Source organism: Chiloscyllium punctatum, unplaced genomic scaffold (genome assembly GCF_047496795.1).
Source record: "Chiloscyllium punctatum isolate Juve2018m unplaced genomic scaffold, sChiPun1.3 scaffold_395, whole genome shotgun sequence".
NCBI classification, from domain to species: domain Eukaryota; kingdom Metazoa; phylum Chordata; class Chondrichthyes; order Orectolobiformes; family Hemiscylliidae; genus Chiloscyllium; species Chiloscyllium punctatum.
This window is the reverse complement of record NW_027310129.1, coordinates 110,478-130,878: the sequence shown is the minus strand read 5'-3', so window position 1 is coordinate 130,878 and position 20,401 is coordinate 110,478. Positions and strand designations below refer to the sequence as shown.

Below are 20,401 nucleotides of genomic sequence, written 5' to 3'. Positions count from 1 at the left end.
GGAGGATTTGAGCCAAAGGGAGAGGCTGAATAGTCTAGGGTAGTTTTGCCTGGAGTGTATTATTTAAAAGGCATCTGGATGGGTATATGATTAGGAAGGGTTTAGAGGAATATGGGCCAAGTGCGGGTAAATGGAACTAGATTAACTTAGGATATCTGATCGGCATGGACAAGTTGGACCGAAAGGTGGTTTCTGTGCTGTACCTCTCTCTGCCTCTATGAGTCTGTATGGAGTTAGGCCATAAACTGCAATCTCATTGAATGGCAGAACAGGCTTGAGGGGCTGAATGGCCTACTCCTGTTCTTATATTGCTATTACTCACTACTCATTTGGTGTACTGTCTTGACACTGCTACTTGAGGCTGATTCAGTAGCAGTTCCTTAATAGGCTGAGGTCTTTCCGGAAGTCATCATTGGTGCTCTACTACTTACTGCAGAAGTAAGACACTTAGCAAGATGTACCAGCCATTAGGATCCATTGAACAGTGAACCTTCGAGTGTCACAAAGGATGAGGGGGAAGGGGTCAACGATTTGCATCTCATGGAGGTGCTAATCTACAGTCTAAACCTGAGGAACAGCAGGATGAAGGGACTATACAGTATAATCTGCTTTGTGTTTGTGTGTGTTGTTTATTGCATTCATATGGTTCTTGGGTGTTATGCAGAATACAGAAACACCTTCACTTTGTCTTTGGTATGGTAGTCTCAATTCTGATCACCAGCACCAAATCGAGCAAGTCAATGCCTGCATCCTTACACAATGCTTCTGCTTGATACTCGCCTTATTTTAAAAGGAAGGGTGGTTTCCTGGGAAACCAAGTCTACCATCATCAAGCCTTGGCACAATCTTTCTCGGATACCTTTGAGACAATCAAGTGAATGCAAAAAGATCCCATGCTTCTATTTTAAAGCAGGGTACGAAATCATTCCTTAACCTGCTGGCCCATACTTATTCCTGAATAGTGAGAAAAAGATATCTATGATAATTGCTACAATACTGTTGTGGAATCCTGTTGTACACATACTCTCATCTGTTTCTTCTTACATAAATGTAGTGACTACGTTTCAAAAGCATTTCAGTGGATGGAAGGCATTTCAAGATGTCCTGAGGTTGTGACAGGCACTGGAAAAATGCAAATTGCAAGAGCCTATTCTGCCATCAGGGAATGCTGTTGGGTAATGAAGATGAATTCCCAACGCTGTGAGAGATTGGGGGTTGTATACCCACATAGCTCTCCTCACAAGGTCTCAACCAACATAAGCCTTATAGCTTTCATTCTCAAAGGAGACCGATACATGGAACAAGAAGAGCTGCAGCATTCTGCAGCCACATAGCAGCCAGAAAAATGGTGAGTGAGAATGCGGAATCTAGTTGCACAGAATAGTCTGGCAGATTACAGTACCAGACACTGATATGGAGAGTGCCTGTGTTACCATTTAAAAAATATCTGCAGAATATACTGTCCAAATACACTCAGGAATTCCTTTTGAGTGACAAAATTGAGAGTCCAAGTCCTGTGCCAGAGATATGAGTACACAATCTAAGCTGGCACTCATAGTGAGGGAGTGCAGCTGTTTTAGCTGGTAGGAGGCTTATCTTACACAAAGCTGGACATGAGCTGTGCATACTTGCAATTAGATTTAGACCAGCATTCTCAGAAGTGGGCTACAAATGAAACCCATTAGAGTTCATACTGATATACAAGACTGCCATTTGGCATATCTTCAGCATTTTCAATTTTTCATTGGATGATGGAGAACATTTTGCAAGGTCTATCTCAGATCAACATTTACCTGGATGGTGTCCTGACAGCAGGGAAAATTAATAAGGAACACTTAGAGAACTTGAATATTGTCCGCAGATATTTTTCTGAGGCACACGTACACCTTAGAAGGGAAAATGTGTGTTCCAGGCCCCTCAAGTGACCTACTTGGATCCAGGGCCAACCAGACTGGGCTGATCAAAGGTGCCCTGGCTCCCTCATCTGTGAATGAGCTGAGGTCATATCTAGGTCTGGTAAATTATTGCAGAAAATTCATTTACAACCTGGCACCATTTCATCAACTGCTAAAAAAGGCTCAGCCTTGAAAATCATCTTACTGACAGGCCCTAGCTTTCAACGAAGTACAGAAGTAACTATTAGATTAGATTACTTACAGTGTGGAAACAGGCCCTTTGGTCCAACAAGTCCACACCACCCTGCCAAAGCGCAACCCACCCATTCCCCTACATTTACCCCTTTACCTAACACTACGGGCAATTCAGCATGGCCAATTCACCTGACCTGCACATCTTTGGATTGTGGGAGGAAACCGGAGCACCCGGAGGAAACCCACGCAGACACGGGGAGAATGTGCAAACTCCACACAGTCAGTTGCCTGAGTCGGGGATTGAACCCGGGTCTCTGGCGCTGTGAGGCAGCAATGCTAACCACTGTGCCACCGTGCCGCCCACTTTGCCACCGTGCCGCCCACTATCATCCTCTAATGTGCTGGCACTGCATGATCCCTAGAAAGATCTGGTATTGACACGTGAGGAGCCTCCCCATATGACATTGGAATGGTATGAGCTCATAGGAAGCCCACTGGAGAGGAATACTTATGCATCCAAAACCTTGGCTCTTGCAGATTGTATATGCCCAAGTAGAAAAAGAAGGACTGACAGTCATATTTGGAGTCAAAAAGTTCCATCAATACCTTTACGGGTGAAAATATTTGATAATCTCAGAGCACAAACCTGTATTTAGTTTCTCAAAGAGGACAAAGCAGTGCTGCCCATAGCTTCAGGTTACATTCAGCATTCTAATACTAAGTGCTTCTAATTAAAAATTAGAACACTATCCAGGAGGCCAGGTAGCGGGTCAGTTATAACATTGAATTTTCTGGACACGCTATAATATCACACAGCTGACAATATGAGATTTTGGATGCAGCAAGGTCCAGTCCTTTTAAAACTGAAACAATTAGTATTAATCAGGGAAACCAAAAGGCTGTCGAAGCTAGAATTAAAACCTTTATGGATCTGGAGAGACCAGCTCGTGGTAGAGGATGGCATATTGTTATAGGGAATGAGTGTGATTGTCCTGAGCAAAGGCTGCTGTTAAGTATTGGCTGAACTCCATCATGAAGATATTGGTGAGGGAGTTATGTCTGGTGGCCAGGCTTGGATGTGAACAGAGCTGTGTTGGGGGAGCAGTGCCCACAGTGTCAACAAGGGCAAAAGTTACCAATAGCAACTCCCCCACATCATGGGAATAGCTGGGTAGACCTTAGACTCAGTTACACGTCAATTATGCAGGTCCTTTCATGGGTTCAATGTTCTTAATCATTATAGACACAGTAGTTGGATATGCATAGGGTCTATTTGTAAAACACTGGAGCAACGATAGAAAAATAGTGCACATCTTTTGCGACACGTTGAGTCCCAAAGGTATTGGTTACAGATAATAGCAGGGAAGTTGGGTATTTTCTAACGTTGAATGGGATTCGAGATATTCAGACAGTTCCATGCCATCTATCATCCAATGGCCTGGAAGAAAGAGCATCCATAGTTTGAAGGTAGGACTGAAGAAACAGCCTACTGCCTCATTAGGTTCTAGTTATCATGATTCTTTTTTATTATAGGACCACCCCTCATGCAACTACAGTGGTAGCACAGGCAGAGTTGCTAATGGGGAGACGACTCTGCAAGAAGCGAGATCTGATCCTCCTGGTCTGTGGGGGTGAGGGGGGAGGGGTGAACAATAGTGCTGAAACAGCATCAGGAACTCCAGTACCAAATGCAATACTCTGCCAAGTGAGAGAGACAGCTTGATACAGGGGACAAGGTTTGATGCACAAATGATGGAAATGGTCCCAACTGGGTCAGAGGTATGGTCGATGCAAGATCAGTATCAGTGACTTATAAAGTTTGAGTAGGGTACAACCGCCCTGAATAAGCATGGGGACCATTTGAAAGCTGCAAGTTCACAGACTGTGCGGGAGCAAAACTTGTCCTGTTCCTGAAGCCTTCAGAAATACTTCAGCAAGCCGAAGATTCACCCTCTCCATCAAACATTGTCGAGTCCTCTGAATCAGAGATGGACATTATGGAAGTAGTCGCCTTGGTGCTTCTGCCTCTGGAAGAAGGGAGTGAAGATGCTCCAAGTCCAAGAGGCAAACTCTCTTTTGTCACATGTCTCACGTGTTGGATTCTGAGTTGTACATCCCTGACCCAGTGTTAAAATGCCTCAGGAGGCTCTTATTCAATCAGACCACCTCGTGTCTGTGGACTCAGAGGGGGAGGGTTGTACTGAATCAGCCAGCTGGACCTCATAGAGTATGAGTTCCCTGATGGGGGCTGTTAATCTGGTCCAATCAGGGAGCCTTGGCTGACAAAAAAAAAGGATTGATGTCAGGGATATTGAGGTCCTCAATGCCTGACTCAGCGGGAGGCAGTGCTATTGTCAAGTTTTTGTAAGCTTTTGTAAACAAAAATGATTGGTGATGGGATGCTGGCCTCTGAAGAGTTATTTCAACCCTCTGCCTGCCCTCTTGGGTAAACATAGAAAATGCCTTGCCATTACTTAGGAAATTATTTAATATCTTTGTGTTCTGGCCAATATTTAACATCAATAAAGGAGATTATCAGCTCATTGTCTCATTTTCATGAGATCTTGCTTTGTGCAAATTGGCAGCTGTGCTTCCCATGTGACAACATTGACACTTCATAGGTGGTGAAATTCTTTATGCCACTCCCATGTCCTGAAAGGCACTAGATAAATGCAGTTCTTCATGTATTTGACTAAATATCAGCTTTTCCTAGGCTCTGGCTCCATTATAGCCAATGACGAAACACCGTCAGATAATCATTAAGTGTGCTACTTAGTCTCAAGGTTTTGCCAATGGCGTGCTGATATTAATTGTGATGGCTCCCAGCCTCCTGTGGAGTGCAGACCACGAAGGACCTATAGGTGACTCTGTCATTGTCTGGTGCTGTGGTTTGGTATTACCTGTTGATTGTTGGCTGACTCACTTCCTGGAAGGTGTCTGATGCATGTGATATCATTTCGATACCCTGCTTACTTCAGACATGTCACTGGCCTGATAGTGATGAACTTATGGCAGATGTGAGGTCTTTGAATTCCAGCTGCCAGACTGTCCCCCTCTGATCTCCCAGCACGCTGAAATTGACCAAGAAAACAGACAGTCTGGATCAAGACAGCTCATCATATTAATAGGGGCATTTCTGAGATGCCCACGTTATGGTTACCAGTTTCTGGGGGGCTTTGCTCTCCATATTTTTATTCATTAATGGGATGTGGATGTCACTGGCAAGACCACATTTATTGCCCGTCCCTAATTGCTCTTGAACTGACAGTCTTACCAGACCATTTCAGAGGGAAGTTTAGAATTATCTACATGGCTGAAGGTCTGGAGTCACATGTAGGCCAGATCAAGTAAAGGCAGCAGATTTCCTTGCCTAAAGGACATTAGTGAATCAGATAGGTTTTTATGACAATCAACAATGGTTTGATGGTCACCATTATTGAGGCTAGTTTTCATAGTCATAGAGATCTATAGTCCTTTGGCCCATCATGTCCACACTGTTATTCTAATCTAATGGCACTTGGTCCGTGGTCTTGAATGCCTTGGCACATCTAAATACTTCTTAAATGGTAACAGGGTTTCTGCCTTTACCACTCTTACAGGCATTGAGTCCCAGATTCCCACCAATCTCTGGATGAAAAAGTGTTTTCTGACATTCCTTGAAACCTTCTTTCCCGTACCTTAAATCTGTGTCCCTGGTCATTGTTCCCTCCATCAAAGGGGAAAGTTTCTTCCTATTTATCCTTTCTAATAATTATAATTTTATACATCTCCTCTGCTGTAAGGAAAACAACCTTAGTCTATCCAATCTCTCTTCACAACTGAAACTCTGCAGGCAACATTCTGGTAAATCTCCTCTGCACCCTCTCTGGTACAATCACATCCCTCCCATAACGTGGTTTGCATACAATAATCCAGCTGTGGCCTAATGGATTTCTTATACTGTTCCAGTATAACCTTCCTGCTCTTAAATTCTCCGGCTAGAACATTTCAGAGGGCATTTGAGATTCCACCACATTGCTGTGGGTTTGGAGTTACACGTAGGCCAGACCAGATGAGGATGGCAGATTTACTTCCCTGAAGGACATTAGTGAGCCAGGTAGGCCTTTCTAACAATTGACAATTGTTTTATGGTCATCAGTAGATTCTTACTTTCCCTAGACCTTTTTAAAAATTGAATTCGAACTGCACTGTCTGCCATGGTAGGGTCTGAACCCAGGTTCCCAGAGAATTAACTGAGTTTCTGGATTATGAGGTCTGATAAGAATACCACTAAGGCCAGCACCTTCCCCATGTTTGATTAGATTAGATTCCCCACAGTGTGGAAACAGGCCTTTGGCCCAACCAGTCTACACCGACCCTCCAAAGAGTAACTCACCCAGACTCATTTCCCTCTGACTAATGCACCTAACACTATGGGCAATTTATCATCGCCAATTCACCTGACCTGCACATCTTTGGACTGTGGGAGGAAACCGGAGCACCCGGAGGAAACCGGAGCACCCAGAGGAAACCCACGCAAACATAGGGAGAATGTGTAAACTCCACACAGACAGTTGCCCGAGGCTGGAAGGTATGAACCCCTTGGTGCTGAATCAATGATAGGAACCTCTGGCCAGTAGCAACCTGGACCTCTGCAGCCACTTTATTTTGCTCATTTGTGCTCTATTAACTCTTAATTTCTCTACAACTTTTGGCCTGCATGTAGCTATGCTTGGAAGACTGAAGGTAGTGATGTAAGTGCCAGTTCAGTGGCATAGCATTGCAGCCTTCTCCATTCCTAAGAAAGCAGTCAAAAATAAAGTGTAAAAATGCTGCCTCAAACAACCTCCTTCTGAAACAGTTAGGTGTCAGCCATTGGATCAATGGTAACACTCTTGCTTCAAATAGTCATGGGTTCAAATCTTGCACCTGAGGCTTGAGTATATAATCCAGGTTGACACTCCAATGCAGTACTGCAGGGATGCTGCACTGCTGGAGATGCCATCTTTTCCAGTCAGATATCAAACTAAATGTCTTTGCCCTCTTAGGTGGATGTGAAAGGTGTGATGAAATTATTTTAGAGTAGCCAAGGGGAAAATTTTCCCTGCCATCCTGGTCAATCATCTCTAAAACAGATGATTGGTCTGTCTACCCCATGACTGATTGTGATAGATATCTGCGTACAAATTGGTTGTCGTGATTGTTACATTATAACAGTGTAGTGACCACTATAAAACATTTCTCTAGCTTTAAAGCTAGATGTCCTAAGGTAATGAAAGATATTATATATAAAAATAATTTTGTTCTTCAAGAGCTGTTGCTCATAAAACTTTCCATATTCATTTGGGAATTCTAAGTAGATCATGCATCCGAGGGTGTTCCCATTTGTGCTGTGCATCCCTTGGGCTGCGTCTATTGTTGTAGGTTGAAATCTGGGTCACCTTCTGCTACTATAATTGAAACATCTTCTTATTTCTCTTTGTGAAACAGCTTGAAAGGATGAAGAAAACATCAAAATGACTTACTCGTTTGTCGAAATTTTACTGGTGCTCATAGGTATAGAAACGTCTTCCCTTAGCAGACCTCTTAAAGACTAATATTTTTGTTTTTTTTTAAAAGAAAAAAGTCACTCTCAGGATGTGGGCTTCACAAGGACACTATTTGTTGCTTGACATAATTCGCTTTTTCAGCGACTTCAGAAAAGTAGCCAACCGTGCGTCAGAGTCACGTATATGCAAAGCTAGGTGAAGATAACAGGGTTCCTCCCCTAAAGCATATCAGCAAGTGGCTGGCTTTATAACAGTTTTACCAACACTACTACTAGTGCTAACTTTTGATTTAGACTTTTTTCAACCTGAATTCACAGTTGGGGAGTCCAGAACATGGGCACCTTAAAAATTGAACGAGATCATTCTGATGTGATGTCAGGATTCACTTCTTTACATGAAAGGATAGTGCCATTCTTCCTTTCGAAAACGCAGCAAGACCTGGGAAACAGCAATTTTTGCTGTGTGAAAGTATTCAGGGCCATGCAATAAGGTGGGTAAATGGAGTGGCGATACAGATCAGCCATGATTGCCTTGAGTAACGCAGTCGGCTCAAGGGCTGAATGATTTACTGCTGCTCGTAAATAAATTCTCAAAGTGTTGCAATGAGATTTGCCCTCATTTTCTGGATTGTCGGTCCACACTGTACTTCCTAATTCTGTAGCCCTGTATGACATAGGATGGGTAGGAAGGAAACTCTCATTCATTGTACAAGATGGTCCCTTGGCTTTTAAAAGAAGCTGTTCTGATGGGGCCATCTTCTCATAGATGGGAAAGGAGGGGTTACATGAATATAGTCTTCCAGCATCTGTACAGAATTCTGGAAGTGTGTGTGTGACTAAATTTGCCAAAAGTCCATTTCATGCTGTCGCTGGTAACTGACTTCAACATTTCCCATTTCTAAACCACTCTTTAGCATCATTCAGATAAGAACAGGCCAATACATCTTAACACAGTTTTAAATTGTCTTGTTTGAAATTTTAGTTCTTTTTTGAAAATGTGGATTGATACTTTCATATAAAAAACTAATATCAACACGGCAAGAACAATCATCCCCTCCCATTGAAAAACACCAGAAGTCTGGCAGAACTGGATCAGTTGTCATTCTGCTACCTTTTCCAAGGCCATTAATGAAAGCAGTATGACTTTCATCAGATAAAGGAGGCAATTCAGCTCTTCAAGCCCAATCTGATGTTCAATTAGATCATGACTGATAGTTTTCTTAACTCCATTTATCCACACTGATACAATATCAATTGGTACACTTTCCATCAAAAATCTAGCAACTTCACATTTCAACCTTGCTGGTTTGAGGCAGAACAGCTTTTCTGGGGGATGTTAGGGTGCATGGATTGGTGGGAGGGTTGGGGGAGGGGGGGGGCAGGTGCGAAGAGACATCCAGTATTTAATTCATCTTCTGGTGTTTTTTTTTAAAGTGTTTCCTGAATTTATTATTGCATGGCCTAGTTCCAATTTTAATTTTGTTTGCCCTTTGTTCTATATTGTTCCATCAGAGAAAATAATTTTCATTTATCTGATTGAATACCTACAATATTTTAAGCAGCTGGAGTAGATCAACCTTTTTCTTTTAAATGCAAGGAAATACAAGTTAAAAACGTACAATGGTTACAATACAAAACTCAGAAAATCTCACTCCCCTGCATTTCACATGTAGGCTGCAAACTTCAAGCAACCTGTCTTCATAATTGAACCCTCTGAGTTAGGGATCAGGAACCTGCTGCTCCTCTGGCACCATTACTTGATTCTGCAGACTACGCACTGTGATTCATTCAGCTCTGGGGGTGCCAACCCTCCAGGGTTGTTCTGAAGTCTCCAGGAGTTAAAGACTACTCTCCAGGGTATGACTGGGAGCAATCCAGGAGAAAAATCCTACAGATGCATTAAAATGTTTTATGTGCCTTTTTCGCTTTTGTTGAATTGGTTTAGAAACATAGAAAATAGGGACAGGGGCAGGACATTTTACCCTTTGAGCCTGCTCAACCATTCAGTACAATCATGGCTGATCAGCCAACTCAATACCCTGTTCCTGTTTTCTCTCTCTGCCCTTTGATCCCTTTTGACATAAGGACTATATTTAACTCCTTCTTGAAAACACTGAAGGTTTGGACCTCAGCCACTTTCTGTGACAGAGAACTCCACAGGCTCACCATTCTCTGGATGAAGACATTTCTCCTCATCTGAGTCTTAAAGGGTCCACTCCATATCCTTAAATTGTGACCTCGGTTCTGAGCTCCCAAGTTTCTGACATGTGTCTGGTCTACTCCTGTTAGAATTTTATGGGTTTTTACATGACTCCCTTAATTCTTCCAAACCCCAGTGAACATAATCTCTCTTCGTAGATCAGTCCTGCATCCCAGAAATTAGTCTGGTAAATATTTGTTAAACTCCCTCTGTAGCTAAACATCCTCGGAAAAGGAGACTAAAACTGTTTACATTACCACAGGTGTGATCTTACCAAGGCCGTACAATTGCAGCAAGACTTCCTCACTCCTGTACTCGAATCCTTTCAACTTCCTGTTTTTGCTACTAAAGTGGATAACCTCACATTTATCCATATTGTACTTCACCTGACATGCATTTGCCGACTCTACTCAACTTGTCCAAACCACACTGACGCATCTCTGCACCCTCCTCACAGCTCGCTGTCCCACCCATCTTTATATTGTTTGTAAACATGGAGATATTATCTTAATTCTGTCACCTAAATAATTAATATATATTGTGAGTGACTGGTGTCCAGGCTACTGGGGACTACCTGGCACTCAGAAAAAAACTGGTTTATTCCTACTCTTTGTTGCCTGTCTGCCACCCAGTTTTCTATAAATGGCAGTACAACATCCCCAAACCGGGGATTTCTTATTAAATTTCTTATTAAATGTCTTCTGCAAGTCCAGGTAAATCACATCCACTGCCCTCCCCTTATCAACTGTATTAGTTACATCCTTGAAAAATTCCAGCATATTTGTTCAGCGTGATTTCCCTTTTGTAAACCAATGCTGACTCTGTCTGATCTGGTTGCTGTTTTCCACATGCTCTGATATTAAATATTTTATATGGTCATTAACATTTTCCCCACTACTGATGTCAAACTAACTGGCCTATAATTCCCTGTTTCCTCTCTACCTCTTTTTTAAAAATTTTATTTTAGCTATGTTTTAATCCATAAGAGTCTAGAATCTATAGAATCTTGAAACATAACCACTAATATATCCATAATTTGTGAACATATTAATTAAGTATTCTGGGGTGTTGATTATCAGGCTTTGGGGATTTATTACCCGCAAACCCATCAATTTCCCCAACAAAGTTTCCCTATGAATACTGATTTCCTGTGGTCTCCAACATTTGTGGGACACTATATGTGCCATCCTTTGTGAAGACGGAACCAAAACATATATTTAATTGGTTTGCCATCTCTATGATCCCCATGATAACTTCTCTTTTTTTTGACTGTAAGGGGCCTACATTTGTCTTCACTAATCTGTTTTCTCTTTACCTACCTATAGAAGCTTATACAATCAGTTTGGATGTTCTCCACAAGCTTAGTTTCGAAATCTATTTGCCGTCCTCTTCATCAATTCCTTTGTCCTCCTTTGCTGAAGTCCAAACTGCTCCCAATCCTTACGTCTGCTGCATTTTTTGGTCAATTTTTAAGCATATCCTTGAATCTAATACTGTCCTTAACGTTCTTTGTTGGGTCACCTTTCCCATTGTATTCTTGTCCAGACAGGAATGAACAATCATTGCAGTTCCTCCATTGGCAATCCACCGTCATTCCTTTTAAGTACCATTTCCCAGTTTATCATCGCCAGCTTGCACCTCATTCCATCGTAGGGCCTTTTATTTAATTTCAGGACCCAGGTCTCAAAATCAACTACATCACTCTCCACCTTAATGAAGAATTCTATCATATTATGGTCACTCTTTCCTAAGCAGTCTTGCATATCTAGACTGCCAATTATTTCATCTTCATTATGCAATGCAGAGTCCAAAATGATCTGTTTTACAATTGGTCCATCAATGTATTGATCCAGAAAAATAATCTCATGCACACTCCAGGAATTCCTCCTCTCTGGTATTGTTACTGATTTGATTAGCCCAATCTACATTCAGATTAAAAGTTACACATAATTAAAGGTGTTCTTTATTATTTTATTACTGTATTACTCTACTGCTTGAGACTCTGATTTCCTGTTTAATGCCTAGTGTTTGTTTGCTTTGACATTAAATTAAATTGGAGATGGGGTAACTGACTGTGGTAGGTTGTGCAATGAAACTGCCAGGAAAATGTCTAACTAGCACTGGTAATTCTGTGAAGTATCCTGTTAAGTAAATAAAAAGAGCCTGTTTCCACTGGCAGGAAGATGACAAGGTCAGAAATCACACAACACCAGGTTAGAGTCTATAGGTTTATTTGAAATTACAAGCTTTTGGAGCATTACCCCTTCATCAGGTTAAGTGGGAGAGACACACACAGACACAGAATTTATAGGCAGAGAGATCAATCTGCAGAGAGGTGAAAAGATCGTACAATTGGTGTGAGTGGAGTGTCGACAAGCTGAATAATAGGTCTTTGCAGGTGATCAAGAGTGACAGACAGTATGAGTAAAGTGGTAAAAACAATGACTGCAGATGCTAGAAACCAGATTCTGGATTAGTGGTGGTGGAAGAGCACAGCAGTTCAGGCAGCATCCAAGTAGCTTCGAAATCTCTTATAGAGAGAGGAGGAAAACTTCTTCAAAGCAGGCATCCTTACAAGAGATTTCGAAGCTACTTGGATGCTGCCTGAACTGCTGTGCTCTTCCAGCACCACTAATCCAGAGTATGAGTAAAGTGTCAACAGCTGATTAACAAGTGAAGGGATGACCTATAATCTGATTAAATGAGGCAGAAAGATAATTACAAAAAAACAAAAATAAGGTGACTGGAATAACATAATAATTATAAGAGTCACATGCCGAGGGTGTAACCAAAGTAATAAGTAATCCAAAGCTCTATAAAACTAATTAAGATAGAGAGATCATAACAATCTATCAAGGTGATAGTATCTAAACAGGACAGTAAACCATTGTACAAGGATCCCCCAGCTTCTGTCAGTATACTTGAGACTTCTTACAGAAACTCAGCACCCATGGACCACTCAAAACAGGATCATTCCTCATCACAATAGAGGTTTCAGCACCCTACACCAGCATCCCCCATGATAACGGCATCGCTGCAATAGCGTCAGTATTCAATACCAACAACTGCCAATCTCCAGGCACCATCCTACAACTCATCTGCCTCATCCTCAATAACAACTTCTTTGACAATCAGTTCTTCATCCAGACACAGCCATGGGGACCAAATTTTCACCCCAATATGCCATCATTTTCATGCACATGTTCGAACAAGACTTCTTTGCTGTGCAGGACCTCCAACCAACACTATACACTGGATACATTGATGACATTTTCTTCCTTTGGACTCTTGGTGAGCAAGCACTGCATCAACTGCATAGCGATATCAACAAGTTTTATGTCACCATCAGTCTTATCATGGACTACCCTTCAGAATCAATCTCATTCTTGGACACACGCATCTCCATCAAGGATGGACACCTCAGTACCTCACTCCATCTCCATCCCACAGATACCCTCACAATGCTACACTTTTCTAGCTTACACCCTCAACATGTTATACCATGGACAAGCCCTGCACATACACAGGATTTGCTCAGATCAGGCACACCCTCATAAGAATAGGCTTCAATACTCAACTCATTGATTGCTAGTTCTGACATGCCACAGCAAAAAGCCACAATGACCTCCTCAAAGAACAGATACAAGTCATGAATGATAGAGTCTCCTTTGTCGTTCAGTACTTCCCCAGAGCAGAGGGACTATGCCATGTTCTTCACAGCCTTCAGCATGTCATAGATGATAATGACCATCTTGCCAAGGTCATCCCTACACGTTCACTTCTCACCTTCAAACAGCCGCTAAACCTGAAACAGACCATTGTTTGCAGCAAACTACCCAGCCTTCAGAATAACATCGATCACAACACCACACAACTCTGCCACAGTAACAGCTGCAAGACATGTCAGATCATCAACATGGATACTATCATCACATGTGGGAACATCACCCACCATGTACATGGCAGATAGTCATGTGACTTGGCCAATTTTGTTTAGATTAGATTCCCTACGATATGGAAACAGGCCCATCTGCCTAACAAGTTCACACCAACCCACTGAAGAGTAACCCACCCAGACCCAGTTCCCTCTGACTAATGCAGGTAACATGATGAACAATTTAGCATGGCCAAGTCACCTAACCTGGACATCTTTGGACTGTGGGAGGAAACCAGAGCACCTGGAGGAAACCCATGCAGACACTGGGAGTATGTCCAAACTCCACACAGACAGTCGCCTGAGGCTGGAATTGAACCTGGGTCCCTGGCACTGTGAGGCAGCAGTGCTAACCACAGAGCCACCATGTTACCCGAATGTTGTCTACCTCATGTATGCTTCAGGCAAGGATGCCCCAAGGCATGGTATATTGGTGAGACCATACAGATGCAACAACAATGGATGAATGGGCAACAATTATCAAACAGGAATGTTCTCTCCCAGATGGAGAACGCTTCAACTGTCAAGGACATTCAGCCCCCGATCTTCAGGTAAACATTCTCCAAGGCAGCCTTCAAGATACACAACAATGTAGAATTGCCAAGCGGAAACTGATAGCCAAGTTCCGTACCCATGAAGACAGCCTCAACCAAGACCTTGGGTCACGTTGCAGCACTTTATTGAATCAATATATCATTTCAGTTGCATGACACTGAAATCTTTTGTTCTAAATTCTGTGTCTTATAACCCTGTCTCACCTGATAAAGGAGCAGTGCTCCAAAAACTAGTACTTCCAAATAAACCCATTGGCCTCTAACCTGGTGCTACGTGGTTTTTAACTTCATTTACTCAGATTGTAGGTCATACCTTCACTTGTAATTGACACTTTACTCACACCATCTGACACTCTCAATCACCTGCAGAGACCTGCTATTCAGCCTGTCGACACTCCACTCATACCATTTGTACAATCTTTTGATCTCTCTGCGCATTGGTCTCTCTGCCTGTACATTCTGTGCCTGTGTGCTTCTCTCTTGCTTCACCCAAAGAAGGGGCATCGCTCCAAAAGCTTGTGATTTTAAATAAACCTGTTGGACTATAATCTGGTGTTATCTGACTCCTGACCAGTCCAACACCGGCACCTCCACATCAGGAAGATGATAATCATTGGGCAGATATTTGACCAATTGGTAAAAGAAACAAACTGGAGATGAAGAGGAGAGATGAAGGTTTCGAATCTGTTCTATGTTAACCATTAGTGGCTTGTGCTTGGGGTAAAGTACTGCCACCAATCCTCGTTTCTCTGAGTATTAGGGCCGACGCAAATTAGCACTGGTACAGTATGAGTCTTATTGAAAAGAAGCACCAGCCATACTTAGCAAGATATAGTTTATTGCATGATAGCAATGGGCATGAGTTACATTGTCGTCAGGTCGAACTAGTCAGGAGCCAGAGATGATACACCTGTCTTTCTCAGGACCTTATACTGGATTCCTCTTCATCACCCAGTGACTATGTGACATCATCAGATTGGGTAGAGCTTCATGCAACTTTAATATGATATCTTTCAGAACCATTACCTTATAAGACAGAAAGCATTGCCTGAATGGGTGATGGTAGCAGATTCAATATTGATTTTCAAAAGGGAATTGGTGAAAAGGTGAAGTTAACAGGGTCATAGGAGAAGAGTAGGGAGTGGCACTAATTCGATATCTCTGTTAATAAGCCAACACCATCTTGCTGCACTGAAGGCTTTTTTCTGGTCTGTAAGATTCTACTTAGTGCTGCCTCTTGCAGCTCAATAGCAGGATGGGTATAGCTATGTTGGCGCTTAAAGCTACTTCTGAGAGAGACATTGGGTTCTTGAGAGGATGTCTCCTCCTGGGCCACTGACGGTGCTGGAAGACTCTTCCAGTTCTACAATGTTAGAAAAGTAACAATCGAAGGAATGCTGGTTGTAATCTTCAAGCTGTGCCAGTGTTACCTGACACTTACATCTTTTTTTGAGTGAGAAGGGAAATATGACATGGAGTAGGATGGTACTTCTCCTGAGTTTGGGAGATTTCCACATCATTACTTTTCCCCTATTGCTTCTATGTTCTTGTATGGAAGGGATGTCCAAGAGTATTCTCCGCAAAGAGCATCAAAAGCCATTGATTTATGACCTGCTCTGATTCCACTTCTTCTTTGCGTTGTGTACAAATTTATTATGTAAGCAAAGAATTTTTACTCAGGCGGTTACCACCTCAAGAAGAAATACATGCTGGTGTCAAATCAAGCTGCAGTTTGTATGATGCGGCAGTAACTGGCCATGTGTCATTATTTAGGTTGATACATTTTAATGAAATGTCAGTTTGCCAAGTCTTTCAGTTGTAAGTTGCAGCTTGTACCTTAGAAGTCATAGAATCGCTACAGTGTGGAAACAGGCCCTTCGGCGCAACATGTCCACATCAACCCTCTGAACAGTAATCCACCCAGACTCATTCCCCGACCCTATCACTCTACAGTTACTCTTGACTACACATTCCTGAACACAATGGGCAATTTAGCATGGCCAATTTGCCTAACCTGCATATCTTTGGATTGTGGGAGGAAACTGGAGCACTCGGAGGAAACCCACGCAGACACGGGGAGAATGTGCAAACTCGACACAGACAGTCGCCTGAGGCTGGAATCGAACCCAGGTCGCTGGCACTTTGAGGCATCAGAGCTAACCACTGAGCCACCATGCTGCTCCAAACATCTTAGCCCTGCTGTGGTATGGATTACTCTCTCAATGTTTCCCTTACTCTTGAGAAAGTGCATTTGTCACTTGGAAGTGGCCTGAGTGACTCTCATTTAGGGGAAAGCCCAGAATATGCACATCGTGCCATCTAATAATATAACTGAGGGTGCAGGAATACTTCCCCATTGTGATGCGTACCAGATATTCATGTCTTCTGTACATCATCTCCCCATTATGTTTTCCAAAGTTCGACTGAGAGAACAGTAGGTAAGGTGAGATCAGATAATGATCAGCAAAGGTGCTTTATTTCACAGAGTGTGAATATACAAGGCTGGTTATGATCACTCTCTTGTAATTTTCTCTATACATGAGAATTAGCGAAAGGACTATTAAAGTCTCTAGGAACTGGACATGGATCACCAGTACATGTGAATGTAGGTAAAGGTGCAGGTTCAACTGAGGGGAATTTGAGTCAGGCCTTTCCCTTATTCTCATGTACACCATTGGCACTTATTCTGCTCGAATGTTTCAAATGTTAGAAATCTTTCTAACTATGGCATGAAAGCGTTAATAGCAGACTGTGTGACTCTTGCTGAAAACTGTGTGTGTGCATATGACACTTGCTGTATGTGGCCCACAGTGGGAAACTGGGGACAATTCTGAAAGTTGACAACTTGTATTTGAGTATCAGGAATGAGTTGTTCACAGTTAAAGAACTGAAAAGGGAAGAAAATTAACTGGCTAAAAATTGAAACAGTGTCAAAGAAGAAAGATACAGCTTGTCACAATGCTGGAGAAAATGATTGTGGAAGAGATAGAAATGGTTAAAGCAGTCACATAATTTAAGTGGGACTTGGGCAAGGAAATGATGGACTGTCAGAGTCCTCATCAACTTTATCTAGCCAAAATGCAAGTCTTATCATGCTATGGATAGAACAACTTGGCAATGTCAATGCAACATGTTTCGGGATAGAGTGGTAGTGTGGTTGTTAAAGGACCAGTGTTCTCTTGCTGGTGTGGAGCCTCACCCAAAAGCAATGGATATAGAAAAATCATTTGCAATGTTCCATTTGGAGAGCCATGGGCAAAGTGAAGATTACTTGCCATATGCTGTTGATGCAGTGAGACGTAAGACACGGACTATTTCTACAGCAGTAAAGAAGTTTGAGAAACAACTTTTCATTAAAATGTGCAGCTTAGAGTGAAAAAGTAAGGAAAGGGTACTTGCACTGATTGGGAGGCAATGGTGTAAATGTTATTAATTCAAAATAGATTTCAAGAGAAAGAAATTAGAAGTTCGTTCACAGAGGAGTTGCAGGAGCATGGATCACTTTGCCACAGGGAATAGTCAGGTTAGAGATCATTAATCAGACAAATTTAAAATTGAGCACCTTACTTGGGATATTGAAAAGACATCAGTGGTGGTAAGGTTTTGAGTTTCATAGGGACACAAACGCTAGAGATACATACAAATGGGGTGTTTTCCCAGTGGCACTGGGACCACATTGAAGTTTGTTTGCACTGTAAAACTCTACTGATTTTGTCATTAGGCATTTAGCATGTTTGTCTTCATTGCTCAGACGTTTGAGTATAGTTGGGGTGTCATGTTCAGGTTATACAGGACATTGTTGAGGCCTCGTCTGGAGTATTGTGTCCAGTTCTGATCGCCATGTCATATTAAGCTACAGTGGGTTCAGAGAAGATTTACCTGGATGTTGTTGGGATTGGAGGGTTGAATTCATAAGGAGAGGCTGAATTGGCTGGGACTTTTTTCACTGGAGCATAGGAAGTTAAGGGGTGAACTTACAGAGGTTCATAAAATCATGAAGGCTAAAGATAAGGTGGATGGTAGGTCTTTTCCCTAAGGTTGGGGATTTCATGATTCATGGGGTGGGGGGGAGGTTGTATTTCTAAGGTGAGAGGAGAAAGATTACTAAAAAAATGAGGAGCAACTCTTTTTAAGAAAATGGCTTGTACGTGAAATGAACTTCCAGAAGAAGCAGTGGATGTGGGTACAGTTACAACATTTAAAAGGCATTTGGCTAAGTCCATGAATAAGAAAAGTTTGGGTCAACTGCAGGCAGGTGGGATTAATTTATTTTGGGATTATGATTGGCATGGACTGGTTGAATCAAAAGGCCTGTCTCTATGCTGTACAACGTTATGACTCTATTTACGTTTTGAGGTGTGCACCAAACTTGCTCCTCAGTGGGCATTAAGGACTATGGTCATATGAGTAGATAGGAGAAATGGGCTCCCATAGTTGAGGACAATGGTAAGGAACTGGGTTTTTAAAGTAAGCTGTAAATTTTAGACAATTGCTTAAATGCCAATTTCCTAACTTAGCATGATGGGATTCTAGAATGACCAATCCAGAACAATAATCACTTACAGTGCCATACATTCATTGAAGCTCCAGAGCAGAAGGCTACCCAAAGAGGTTACACCTTCAGTGGAGCATGGTAAGGGATGGTTGCGTGTATGAAATGTATGGCCCACTCAATTCTCAATCATAAGATTCCACATGGCACTTACCGGGCACAGAACGGTTCGTACCTGGAGCTGCTTACCTTGCATTGCCAGACACAGTTTTCTTCCTCTTAAACATATCAAGCAGGCTGTTAGATCTGCAGGCGGCTTTCCCATCACCCACATGCATGCGCACGACATCAGAGGTGGTGAAGGCGCTACGGACATTGCGCTCTGGCTTGGCGATGATGATGTAGATCTTTGGAGTGAACATGCAGCCCAGAGCCACTGTCACACTTAAGCTGACCGAGAAACTGGTGGTGATAATTTTGTAGTTGCTGCCAAAGTAGATGGGGACAAAGGCCAGCCATATGATGCAGGTTGTGTACATGGTGAAGGCTATGTATTTGGCTTCATTGAAATTTGCAGGAACGTTCCTTGTCTTGAAGGCGTAGTAGGTGCAACTCATGATGAGAAGCCCGTTGTACCCTAGAGGGGCTACAACACCCAGGTTGCTTGTGTTGCAGATTAGGAAAACCTCATTGATGCTGGGGTAGGAGAGGACAGGGGTAGGGGGCTCGAGGATCAACAGTGTGACTACTATGGTCAACTGGACGCTGATCAAGATGGACGCGATCACCAACTGAGCCCAAGCACTCATGAACCTTGGCTTGCGAGTGCAGATCTTCTTTTTGCTGCCAGCCAGGATCCTAGCAATACGGTTGGTTTTAGTCACTAAGGCAGAATAACACATGGCAGCAGCAAGCCCAACCAGGATCCTCTGAAAGTAGCAGGAGGCCAAGGTTGGCTTAGCCAGCAATGTGAATGGACAGATGTAGCCCAGGAAGATGCCAGCCAGGATGATGTAACAGAGCTCACGGCTCGAAGACTTGACTACTGGAGTGTCCCTGTACAACACGAAGATAAGAGTAACAAACATGGTGGCTAGGATCCCTAAACAGGAGAAGACAACAGCGATAGCAGACTCCACGTCACTCCAGCTCAAGTGTTTCACATCAATCCTCTTGCAACCTGTGGAAAAGTAGGAAAAAAATGGTTCAGAAAATGAGTAGTTTGGTTGTCAGGCCCTTGTGCATCTCTTTATGAGGCTCAGTGTCAAAGTCTACTTGATAATGCTCTTGGGAAGTGACTTGTGATGGTTACTCAAGGGCAAACGTACTATAGGCTTATAGGTACTAAAGATATGTAAATGCAACTCATTGGTTCATACAAACTATATTGGTGGTTTGTAAAATGGAATGGTTGATATTTTCTTTCATGCTGGAAAGCTAAGAAAAATGCCCACTTCTAGTAGAACCAGAAAGTAATCAAATTAATGGAAGGTAGGACTTTGGATTATTTCCTGAGAGCAAGATTGGAGCAATAGCAGCCAATTGTAATCCATGGGTTATGAATAAGTAACAAGCCACCTGATATTTGTAAATATCGAAGTTCA

At 42.5% G+C, this 20,401-nt stretch overlaps 1 protein-coding gene across 1 annotated transcript in view; it reads right to left on the bottom strand.

Moving 5' to 3' along the window:
- Positions 1-20,401, bottom strand: part of LOC140472648 (metabotropic glutamate receptor 1-like) — a gene marked incomplete at its 5' end in the record, with an annotated part of 97,555 nt that overhangs the window by 11,659 nt on the left and 65,495 nt on the right. The window contains one exon of the mRNA XM_072567507.1: positions 19,047-19,977. Within this exon, the coding sequence (XP_072423608.1) occupies positions 19,047-19,977 (931 nt within the window). The remainder of the gene's footprint in view (positions 1-19,046; positions 19,978-20,401) is intronic.